Consider the following 12,998-nt stretch of genomic DNA (forward strand, 5'->3'; position numbering starts at 1 on the left):
GATAATACAATAACCAAAGCAATTTTACTCCTCTCTCAGCGAGTATTATTTCCACATTATGAGGGAGTGACTGCAAGGAGTGACATTAGGCTATCACGCTTTTTTGTCAAATAATATGATGCTCTGCAATGACTATTTTGTTAAAAAAAAAAATAACAAGAAGGCTCCTGTTCCAATTAAAACCTTCCCCATTTATTCTACAATACTATTTTATGACAATGGTGGGCAATTAAGTGCATATCTGACATCATTACGCACGGTCGGTGTCCCACAAAACATGTCATTAATACAGCAGGAAAAAAAAGACAAACTACACTATCAAGGACACAGATAGCAGTTATACTCAAATTAATTAAAAAAAAAGTTATTTAATTTGTATAAAACACAAACTCAGATTGGATTTACGTGTGGACTTATTTGACAGAGTTCTGGGATATAACTTCCAAATTGGTGAAAATTGTATTTGTAAAAATCCAATAAAGCCATTTATATGAAGTGAGTTGGACTTCCCAGCATGGACACACTCAAACACCATTCTTTGGCATTCAGTCATTTCATAAATAAACACATCAGATCTTACACTCTAAAATCCAGGTATTGTAAAATTCTTATCAAGTCCACTCAGGTACACAAAACAAACATCAAACAGGCAAAGGCCAAAAAAACATAGATATAATATCAGACACTGTTTTTATAGGGCAGCTATTGTTCTGTCATAATATTTTAAGAAGACTTCAAAAGTAGTACATATATTATGACCATAAAGTGCCTCTACTGCAGTCCACCAGTCCCTGACAGTGACAGACCATAGTGTAGACTCTTTCTTATTGAGTGTGTCAGGGGTCAGGTCCACCCCTGATGTGTGGTGATAGCAGTGGGAGGTTATGTGCAGTGCTTGACTTGGACTGGAATAGGTGCCGGTACTCATTTTGGGTTCCTGAACTGTTTATATTTAGTTGCAGGAGTTCCACAATACTTTCTAGTATCTACTAATATTCTATAAGAGGTGCAGGAGCTCAAGCATTAGAACATTTTAGGTGCTGGTACTCAGCTCCAGTGAGCTCCTGCCCAAGTCAAGCACTGGCTATATATTATGTGTAAGGGTCAGGCGTGAGAGGGTCACCAGAGTGTATGTATGTGTGTGTCTGTGTGTTTGAGGGTCACCAGAGTGTATGTGAGAGGGTCACCAGAGTGAATGTGTGTTAGCAGAGCTGGCATGTCCGTCTCACAGGCCGCAGACTTTAGCATTGTCGGCCACATCACTAAGCAGCCCCGCACTCACTGGGATCTTCACGTTCCGTGGCCTGGGAGAACAGAGAGAGAGCTGACTAAGTAAGTGATTATCAGCCTCTTCATACTTCATATTTGAGTGGTATGAAAAAGTAGAAAGGAATATATGTAAATTGGCTATTAAAGAGAAAGCCCTGAATGAACTGTTCATATGATACTGATGGTCAACACCAGGCCAACAGCAGGGAAGACAACAATTTATTAGCATGAAAAGAAAGAAGAGCATTTGACTAATTAATAGCAGGCCATTCCTCAAGCATGTATATACAAATGGAAGGAAACAAGCAGTTAAGTTAAACGTCTTGATGTTAAAATCTCTTATTTCAACTAAATACACGTGTTTTATTCAAACTGAGATACAATATACATTTGCCTCTAATTTTGGTCTGAATTAAAGAAGAAATTAATAAATTATCAGACATGGGTGGAAGAGACACTGTATTCTAAATCTGTCATATTGAAAAGTCTAAAAACACTGAATGTTTCTTTTGTGTCCCATATGGATGTATTAAAACGGTCTGTAACAATACATGACCAAATAAAACATTTTGTATTGATTGTACTGGTGACAGGCATTGATGATATCTTGATGTGAAAACCTTTGCTGCTGCACTGGGTGATAGGACTATAGATTGTTACGGCACCTCATTGCTGCGCTGTCCAGTTGTGAGTGTTCTGAGCGGACCTTCCTGCTGGGTCTCCCACACTCCGGAGGATTCCTCTTTCCCAGGACGTTGGCGTAGTTATATTCGGATGAAGGATGGGGGCCCATGTGGAAGTCTGCTGCAACACAAACAAAGCCAGTCATACAAAGCAAGTCATACACACACCTTGTCACAGTTCTAAGGATACTTCGGACATACAGACAGCAGGACCAGAGTAGGGAGAGCGTTGTTGACCTTGGAGCAAAGTTTGTGAGGCTGTAACATGGGATATGCACATTTCTAAAGTGCAAAGTGAGTGTCTCTTTTAAAATATTTCTTAGATATTTGTATATGTCTCTAGCAGAATGATGTAAAAATATATAAAAGTACATTATCTTACCAGTAAAGGGATAGGTGATCTGGCCGGTCATAATTCTTTCATCTTTCAGTTTTTTCTTGGCGTCTTTCGACGCTTTCCAGTTAATCAGGAACTGCCTGGACAACTCATTAATTTCCTTCTCATCAAGCTCATCTACAAAAACAACATTATCATCGTCTACAATTAAATTACGTCCTGTGTGTTATAGAGGTGATATATTTTCTGTAATTGTAGAGAATTACGTAAAAGGCATTAGTTACTGAAACATCATATAATGTGAAATGCATAATAAAATTCCTATGATCATTAGGTGGATGTACACAACTATTTTCTCACTCAGGCATTTGCACACAGTTATCAGCCTGTCTCTGTACTTGGGTTTGTGGCACACAGGATTTCCACTCAAATCCATTCGATGCAGCTGAGGCCATTGGCTGAACACCAACTCTAAGTCCTAAATAGAATACAAGAAAAATACAGAGAAACTTACGTTTTACATACTGTACTTACAAATGTAAAGGTGTCAGACACTATATTGCAGAGTCTCTGTACAGTCTTTACATGACAAAGTGTGGGAAACAAAATGGCACTTTAACCTTTGAGGAAGTGAAAATGGAGCACTCAATAGTATCCATTTATAATGCGTCTACGGACTGTACTTTCGACAATGAATAAGATGTCATATAATTAATGTAATCAAACAAACCACTCTCCAGTGGTAAAATCTTACTATCAACTAAAAAATGTAATACATAATTCAAAGGTAGCACTGCCAAGAGAAAAATCCAAGGGAAAAGGTGTAAACAACACATCAGCAGTTAATTTTTTTTTTTTTAACAATGGTGTTGTGTGACTAACAAGTTTTCCCTGCGGGCGCCTTCCACCGGCTCCTCTAGCGTGTTGCCTGTCCTGCAATGTATGTTTATCTAAAGGCACATTAATCCAAGCCTGGAAATATGTATACTCTCTGGACGCGCTCTGATTGTTCATTGCCTTCCTGTCTCGGCCAAAGCGCTTCCACTTTTCCAGCCCGCGCTGCAATCAGTTCAGAGGGGACCCCTTCGGCGCGGCGCGCTCCCAGGCTTTGATAAATGATCGTGTCAGGGCTGTCACTCACAAGGGCCTTTGCGAGGAGCGGCTCAGCGCCAAATTGCATCCCCTGCGGGAGTACGGAGACTAGAGCAGCCCGGACTGGACGAGCACTGCACGGCGCTAAACTGCTGGGCCCTGGTTTCTCACTGGACTTAATGATAGGCCAGTTATGAACCTGTATTTGACCAGCGATTAAATTAGTCCGTCCTCTCTGGTCCTCTCTGCCCCGTGCCGTGTGAACGGCCTCGGTAGATACCAGCCCATTTGTCACCCTGGCTGACTGCCTGTCATAATATATTTTAAAAATCTATAATGCTTCCTCTTGATTCTGACCACACTGGGTTGAAGGCGGGATTGATCCTTCACGGTCCTGTCTTTGCAGGATCAATAATGGAAGAGGGGTTGTATAAATTAAAGGAGATATCCACTAAATATGAGAACATGAGAGCTCCCTCTGACACATGTACAGCAATTACCTGCAAAAGGTTGCTCTGCTCAGTGGAATATCATTGTGTTGAGTGCCAATGTTACCCACGCTAACGGTGGGCTTCAATGCTGTGTCCCAAAGTGACATTATAGCATGGATGAAGAGACATCCTTTTAAAAAGAGTTCAACCATCTAGCCTTTCAGATCCACAGAGAGAGAAAAAGTATTTTCCTCAGAAGTGGAGTCACAGGAACGCACCGCAGGTCGTTTTTCAAGGTCAACACAGCGAACAGAAACCATATCTCTGCTTCAAATGAATCTCCCATCAAGTTTAGTGGTGCTGCTGGGGAGGCGGTATCAAATGCTGTACTCACAGAGAAAGAGGAAAAATCAGCCTCCTAAGGAAGGAGAGAAACTTGCGCTTGTTTAAAGCTGTCAGCGAGGGCAGTCCTAGGGGACCAGGCCACTGATTTGTTGAATAATTCTAACCTTGTGCGAGTTGCAGAGACTGTGAACCTCTGGCGGGATTTGCAGGATTTGGTTCTTTAGCACCCTGCTCTCCATATCATTTCACACATCACTTACAGAGAGCAGCGCTGCTATGTTCATGTTACCCTGATCTGCTTATAGTCCGCGTGTTGATTTGAATACACCCCGGCACACATCGCTTCTGTGATGTGGTGTGGGTTCTTTTTCGATCGCACGGTACGCTCACAGTTTACACTTTTGTCACGTAGGGTAAGAGTAGAGTAAGTAGTGACTGGTATTAGCTAACTCCATCTGTAGCAGTGCTTTCATGAGGAAACGTAGGAGTTCTTACCTGCATGTCCTGTAGCTGGTTGTCTGCAGCAAAGAAATGTGTGAGTTTCTTTAGAATGGCGAGATCTCTGACATCATCTATGTTGTTCTTATTGATATTCAAGACACCTAGAGATTCCTGCAAAGATAAGTGAAACATTTGAAAAACTACTTAATAATATTTACAACCAGTATATATTATTGTCCCTTGAGTACGCCTGTAAAATGGTTCAACAGATTGCTTTGGTTCTATAATGGTTCTATTAAATACTGCTATTGAAATTTGATATTTGTCTTAGTTTCAGTTCCTTTAACTAGAGCTGTTGATAAAAAGCGGGAGCTTTTACATTTGCACTGCAATTTCTTTAATTATCAAAATTAACAAGAATGTGAGATTTGCAGTTTGTTTAACCAGAGTCTAAGGAGTAAACAGCCATGGTTGATCTGTGAGACCAGAAAGTGCCACAGAGCTCTCTTTGACATCATCAAACCCAGCACAATACCGCTTTTACAGGGACCACTGGCCTTATGGAAATCTGAGAGACCTTTGCCAGACAAGCACATAATGCAGGTCGTGAACATATATGGTCTTATTGCTCAAGAGGGTGGAAATTATGAGGTTACCAATACAGAGCAACGTGAGATCTATGGTGGAATCCTGGTGCATAACTTGCATTTCAGTTGTCAATTGTGGTGTGAAATGAGCTGAAACAATCTCCTTTACTATAGGATGTGGTTGGTGATGTAGTTGGTGTGTTAAGGCGTCTGCATACTAGGTTTGTCTTGCTCCTAGCCAAACTATACTTCTGGCCCCTCTTTGGACACTGTGTTAACGAACCTCCAGACGAGCTTCAATGCCATACAACTCTCCTTCCCTGGCCTCCAACTGCTCTTAAACGCAAGTAAAACTAAATGCATGCTATTCAATCGATCACTGCCCGCACCTGCTCGCCCGTCCAGCATCACTACTCTGGACGGCTCTGACTTAGAATACGTGGACAACTACAAATACCTAGGTGTCTGGTTAGACTGTAAACTCTCCTTCCAGACTCACATTAAGCATCTCCAATCCAAAATTAAATCTAGAATCGGCTTCCTATATCGCAACAAAGCATCCTTCCAAACATACCCTCGTAAAACTGACCATCCTACCGATCCTCGACTTCGGTGATGTCATCTATAAAATAGCCTCCAACACTCTACTCAACAAACTGGATGCAGCCTATCACAGTGCCATCCGTTTTGTCACCAAAGCCCCATACACTACCCACCATTGCGACCTGTACGCTCTCGTTGGTTGGCCTTCACTTCATACTAGTCGCCAAACCCACTGGCTACAGGTTATCTACAAGTCTCTGCTAGGTAAAGCCCCGCCTTATCTCAGCTCACTGGTCACCATAGCAGCACCCACTCGTAGCACGCGCTCCAGCAGGTATATCTCACTGGTCACCCCCAAAGCCAATTCCTCCTTTGGTCGTCTTTCCTTCCAGTTCTTTGCTGTCAATGACTGGAACGAACTGCAAAAATCTCTGAAGCTGGAGACTCATATCTCCCTAACTATCTTTAAGCACCAGCTGTCAGAGCAGCTTACAGATCACTGCACATAGCCCATCTGTAAACACCCCATCTATCTACCTACCTCATCCCCTACTGTATTTATTTATTTATCTTGCTCCTTTGCACCCCAGTATCTCTACTTGCACATTCATCTTCTGCACATCTACCATTCCAGTGTTTAATTGCTATATTGTAATTACTTCGCCACCATGGCCTGTTAATTGCCTTAACTTACCTCATTTGCACTCATTGTATATAGACTTTTTGTTTTCTTTTGTTCTACTGTATTATTGACTGTATGTTTTGTTTATTCCATGTGTAACTCTGTGTTATTGTATGTGTCGAATTGCTATGCTTTATCTTGGCCAGATCGCAGTTGCAAATGGGAACTTGACCTCAACTAGCCTACCTGGTTAAATAAAGGTGAAATAAAATAAATAAATAAATAGGCGAAGCGAACGTCTGTGCCTCGCATACTCCCTTAAAAATAAATTTGCTTGAAAAACAAGAAAAAAGTGCCAATATTACTTTTTGTGCCTTTTGAGATGGCTTAGCAATAACATACAGCTACACTTCCTCAAAATAGTCAGAATCGATCTAAGATAAATCAAGGAGTCTGTCTTAGTCGTGCAATTTTTCATCTAAGATGTTCGGTGCAGTATTTCTCAAGTGAAAAAGTGTGCATGAAAACTAGTAATCTCTCGTTGAATGACAACAAACACGTCATTGAAGAATCCCTACTGTTGCCCAATCACCAACGAAGGGACGTAGACTTCGGCTACCGAACGTTGGCTTGCCTCAAGAAAAAATGTTGTGTGCTCGAACAGCCGAAAAAACCCTGCCAAATGCTGCCGAACACAAAAATTAACATAACTGTCACAAAATGTATTTAGAATATATGCGCACACTGTTTAGACTGGGAAACATACAGTAAGTTTTAGTGTGTCTTACAGCGAGGGAGAGGAGAGTCCTGGGGTCAAAGAGCAGCTTCTCTCCACTGGGGAGTCTCTGGCCCTCCATGTGGAGCTCCTTCAGCTCCCCCAGCTCCTCTAACCCCTCCACCACCGTGATGCTGTTTCCCCCCAGGTACCTGATATGGCACAGAGAGACACACACACACAAACGTAAGAGATATACACTCATGCACGCCAAGACAAAAACACGGGCGAATGGAGAAACATGGACACATGCACACAGACAGTCATAGACAGTTGAATATATCTCCAAAGTTTTACCACAGACATCATACATTTAAAGGGATACTTTGGGATTTAGTCAATTAAGCACTTTATCTACTTCCCCAGATATAGATGAACTTCTGGATTTGACCTTTTCGTCCAGTATGAAGGAATTTAGAGTTATTTTCACGAGCCAATGCTAAGTAGCGTTAGCGCAGTGACTGGAAGTCTACAGGAACAGCTAGCATGTTAGCTGTTGCCATAGACTTCCAGTCATTGCGCTAACACTAGTTAGAAATTGTGCTAACGCCAGTTAGCAACTTCCTTCAAACTGCACGTAGAGACATGAAAATGGTATCATCGAGTTCATCTATCGCCAGGGAAGTAGATAACGGGCCAATCATTGCCAACATCTCTAAATATCCATTTAAACTGGACAAGCTCCTACTCACAGTTTGGAAAGCTTCTGCAGGCTGGAGAGGTTATCTATATGAGTGATGTTGTTGTTCTGCATGTATAGGTGAGTGAGGTTGGAGGCAAAACCCAGGTTGCAGATCTGGCTGATCTGATTGTCGTACAGGTAGAGGACTGTGAGGTTTCTGCACATGGAGAGATCGTCCTGCAACAAACAAAGAAGATATCCCTACTAGGGACGCACGATATATCGGTAAGCATATCGTAAACGGCCGATATTAGCTAAAAATGCCAACATCGGCCCGATGTCTAGTTTAACGCTGATGTGCAAAACCGATGTCAAAGCTGACGTGCATACCCATATAACATAGGTAGATGACGTAATGACTTGAAAATAAACCCTGATGAAGACAGCTTGCCTGTCGAAACGTTGGACATTCAATTTTTGCATCTGAGCTCTTAGAGTGTGCGGCTCTCCTTTATTTTCAAGTGTTCCACTCCACTAGCCAGCACCTCGCCTAAATAGGTGTGCGTTTCTTTTTCCTCTAGATGACGTAATGACACCACAAGAAATACACAGCGCTACACAGAACAAAAGCAGAAAAATACTAAGCGAACACTTCCAACAACTAAACAAGTTCAAGTTGAGCAGTCATTTGAAAGACTAAGAACATTTCAGCGAGACAACTCAAAGATGAAATCCATTAACGCCAACATAACGGAATTCATTGCCCTTGACAATCAACCGTTCTCTGTCGTGGATGATGTTGGCTTTCGCTGACTGGTCGAGCACTTCTGAGCCCCGGTACACAATACCAAGTAGGCGCTATTTTTCAGATGTTGCCCTACCAGAGTTACACAGTATTGTTGAAACGCACATCTATAAGCTACTTGCTATGGGCGTCACTGCTATTAGCTTCACGACTGACATTTGGATCAGCGATGGCAGCCCCATGAGCATGCTGAGTCTGACAGCACAGTGGGTGAACGAGGATTTTGTACTGAGGAGAGCCGTATTGCATGCTCAAGAATGTGCTGGTTCTCATTCCGCTGCTGCCATTTCAATGGCATTTGAGAACATGTTTAAAACTTGGAAACATGAACACACTCCTAGCGCCATTTGAACAACTGAGTCGAGAAATAAGCTAACCCTTTGTCATGGCACTGAAACGCCTGCTCAACAAAACTGCAAACAGACCGTGGGGCTAACTTTACAAAAGTACTCGAGGCTGTGAACAAGCGATTCGGTGGCATTCTCTCTGAGCCTCTTTACCGTGTCGCCACCATGCTCAATGCTAGGTACAAGGACCGCTACTTCGATGAAGACACGAAACATGGTTTACGTGAAATGTTACAGACACAGCTGGACAAGATGGAAACAGACACAGTGACAGTGCGCACCGAGGAAGAGAGGCCACGTACAGAGCTGAAACTTCACTGCTTGACATGTATGATGAAATTCTGGTTGAGAATGAAACGACTGAACAAATGAACAACGAAACAGCACAGCAAGTAAGTGAAAGAAATAGGTCTTGATTATGTTTTACTGGTAATGGGACATACGTAAATTCCAACAAAATAACTTTTTGGTCAGTGTGTGTGTGTGTGTGTGTGTGTGTGTGTGTGTTTCAACTATTTAACTGTACTAGATTGCTTAAAAGGCCTCAAGGAAAATATTGGATATCGGTATCGGCCAAAAATGTCATATCGGTGCATTCCTAATCCCTACCATTAGAAGCTAAAAGAGAGAAGCACAGAAACAAAACATAGCTAGCCTATATTAATTTGGGTAACTGTAGTATGTCTTGTGATATTGTACTTACAATGTCCTCTATGTTCCTGTTGGAGAAGTTCAGGTGAGTGAGTTTCTTGAGGTACGTTGGGAGGGAGTAACTTCTCTTGTTTTTGAAATGGTTGCTGGATTTGGCAATCAGATCCATGGTGAGGCGGACCATGATGGCTCGTCACAGACACTGCTTCAGAGTGGAATCCTTTCCAGCTTCAGTCAAGCGCTCACAGAACAACCACCAGAAACATCTGAACAAAGGAAACACATGAACTAGCTGTCATTGGAGTTATGCCACAGAAAATGTCTGTCCTTTTCAAAAATATACACTGCTCAAAAAAATAAAGGGAACACTTAAACAACACAATGTAACTCCAAGTCAATCACACTTCTGTGAAATCAAACTGTCCACTTAGGAAGCAACACTGATTGACAATAAATTTCACATGCTGTTGTGCAAATGGAATAGACAACAGGTGGAAATTATAGGCAATTAGCAAGACACCCCCAATAAAGGAGTGGTTCTGCAGGTGGTGACCACAGACCACTTCTCAGTTCCTATGCTTTCTGGCTGATGTTTTGGTCACTTTTGAATGCTGGCGTTGCTTTCACTCTAGTGGTAGCATGAGACGGAGTCTACAACCCACACAAGTGGCTCAGGTAGTGCAGCTCATCCAGGATGGCACATCAATGCGAGCTGTGGCAAGAAGGTTTGCTGTGTCTGTCAGCGTAGTGTCCAGAGCATGGAGGCGCTACCAGGAGACAGGCCAGTACAACAGGAGACGTGGAGGAGGCCGTAGGAGGGCAACAACCCAGCAGCAGGACCGCTACCTCCGCCTTTGTGCAAGGAGGAGCAGGAGGAGCACTGCCAGAGCCCTGCAAAATGACCTCCAGCAGGCCACAAATGTGCATGTGTCTGCTCAAACGGTCAGAAACAGACTCCATGAGGGTGGTATGAGGGCCTCCACAGGTGGGGGTTGTGCTTACAGCCCAACACCGTGCAGGACGTTTGGCATTTGCCAGAGAACACCAAGATTGGCAAATTCGCCACTGGCGCCCTGTGCCCTTCACAGATGAAAGCAGGTTCACACTGAGCACATGTGACAGACGTGACAGAGTCTGGAGACGCCGTGGAGAACGTTCTGCTGCCTGCAACATCCTCCAGCATGACCGGTTTGGCGGTGGGTCAGTCATGGTGTGGGGTGGCATTTCTTTGGGGGGCCGCACAGCCCTCCATGTGCTCGCCAGAGGTAGCCTGACTGCCATTAGGTACCGAGATGAGATCCTCAGACCCCTTGTGAGACCATATGCTGGCGCGGTTGGCCCTGGGTTCCTCCTAATGCAAGACAATGCTAGACCTCCCGGGTGGCGCAGTGGTCTAGGGCACTGCATCGCAGTGCTAGCTGCGCCACCAGAGTCTCTGGATTCGCGCCCAGGCTCTGTCGCAGCCGGCTGCAACCGGGAGGTCCGTGGGGCGACGCACAATTGGCATAGCGTCGTCCGGGTTAGGGAGGGTTTGGCCGGTAGGGATATCCTTGTCTCAGTATGTAAAAATGTAATAAAAATGTATGCACTCTACTGTAAGTCGCTCTGGATAAGAGCGTCTGCTAAATGACTAAAATGTAAATGTAATGTAGACCTCATGTGGCTGGAGTGTGTCAGCAGTTCCTGCAAGAGGCATTGATGCTATGGACTGGCCCGCCCGTTCCCCAGACCTGAATCCAATTGAGCACATCTGGGACATCATGTCTCGCTCCATCCACCACAGACTGTCCAGGAGTTGGCGGATGCTTTAGTCCAGGTCTGGGAGGAGATCCCTCAGGAGACCATCCGCCACCTCATCAGGAGCATGCCCAGGCATTGTAGGGAGGTCATACAGGCACGTGGAGGCCACACACACTACTGAGCCTCATTTTGACTTGTTTTAAGGACATTACATCAAAGTTGGATCAGCCTGTAGTGTGGTTTTCCACTTTAATTTTGAGTGTGACCTCAAATCCAGACCTCCATGGGTTGATAAATTTGATTTCCATTGATAATTTTTGTGTGATTTTGTAGTCAGCACATTCAACTATGTAAAGAAAAAAGTATTTAATAAGAATATTTCATTCATTCAGATCTAGGATGTGTTATTTTAGTGTTCCCTTTATTTTTTTGAGCAGTGTATATTTCCTCAATTAAATATTTGTGATATTAGGTGCTCATTGAAGTAAAGTGGAATATAGCTATGCCTAAATGAAACTGAATGTGTAAGGAAGCTGATAGCATTTGTCAAAGTCAGCACCGGTAACTGCTGCTAAAAGCATTAGCTGGTCATTTTTATTCTCACAACTGGCTTTACACCAGAAATGAAGGATGAGAGGTGCAAAGGTGGGATGGGCACTCAATTTGTGGTAATTAGGTCCATCTATTCCTCAAGCAGGCCATCTATTCCCCAAGCAGGCCATCTATTCCTCAAGCAGGCCATCTATTACCCAAGCAGGCCTTCTATTCCACAAGCAGGCCATCTATTCCTCAAGCAGGCCATCTATTCCTCAAGCAGGCCATCTATTCCTCAAGCAGGCCATCTATTCCCCAAGCAGGCCATCTATTCCTCAAGCAGGCCATCTAAACAAGACTTTATTAATTTCCTCTCTGCCTCAGTTCCAGTGGTATGCACACATGCCTCAGTTCCAGTGGTATGCACACATGCCTCAGTTCCAGTGGTATGAACACATGTCTCAGTTCCAGTGGTATGAACACATGTCTCAGTTCCAGTGGTATGAACACATGCCTCAGTTCCAGTGGTATGCACACATGTCTCAGTTCCAGTGGTATGAACACATGCCTCAGTTCCAGTGGTATGCACACATGCCTCAGTTCCAGTGGTATGAACACATGCCTCAGTTCCAGTGGTATGAACACATGCCTCAGTTCCAGTGGTATGCACACATGCCTCAGGTCCAGTGGTATGAACACATGTCTCAGTTCCAGTGGTATGAACACATGCCTCAGTTCCAGTGGTATGCACACATGCCTCAGTTCCAGTGGTATGCACACATGTCTCAGTTCCAGTGGTATGCACACATGCCTTAGTTCCAGTGGTATGCACACACTTATGTTGAGAGAGAAATACACGCACACACAGATCTGAATGTGACAGCAAGTCTTTTCTAAACTTGATCTCTGGGCATGAGGCTGAGTTGACATGGAGAGCCCCTGATCGATTGAGATGAGATCTCCACTGTGCAGCTGCAAGGTCAGTGAAGCCCTCGGGACTGGACGGACAGCAGTTAATCACGTTCAAAACAACTGGCACAAGCAGCAGTTAACTTACAAGATAAACACAAAGTCACATACATAAATGCTCTGTAGCAACTAACGTTAGCTAACTACCTAACTATTACTACTACTGTTACTAGTACTGTAGATAACGGTAGACATAAACAACAAA

At 43.6% G+C, this 12,998-nt stretch overlaps 1 protein-coding gene across 1 annotated transcript; it reads right to left on the bottom strand.

Moving 5' to 3' along the window:
- Positions 1 to 1,225: 1,225 nt before the first annotated feature.
- LOC120027714 (protein phosphatase 1 regulatory subunit 42-like) lies at positions 1,226 to 9,734 on the bottom strand. Its single transcript, XM_038972703.1, has 8 exons — positions 9,603 to 9,734; positions 7,818 to 7,984; positions 7,139 to 7,277; positions 4,653 to 4,769; positions 2,650 to 2,767; positions 2,335 to 2,466; positions 1,935 to 2,073; positions 1,226 to 1,304 (listed from the first exon to the last, which is right to left on the bottom strand). The coding sequence occupies exons 1-8, from the start codon at positions 9,732 to 9,734 to the stop codon at positions 1,226 to 1,228; spliced, it is 1,023 nt and encodes a 340-aa protein (XP_038828631.1).
- Positions 9,735 to 12,998: the final 3,264 nt, after the last annotated feature.

This window comes from Salvelinus namaycush, chromosome 33 (genome assembly GCF_016432855.1).
Source record: "Salvelinus namaycush isolate Seneca chromosome 33, SaNama_1.0, whole genome shotgun sequence".
In the NCBI taxonomy this organism is placed as follows: Eukaryota; Metazoa; Chordata; class Actinopteri; order Salmoniformes; family Salmonidae; genus Salvelinus; species Salvelinus namaycush.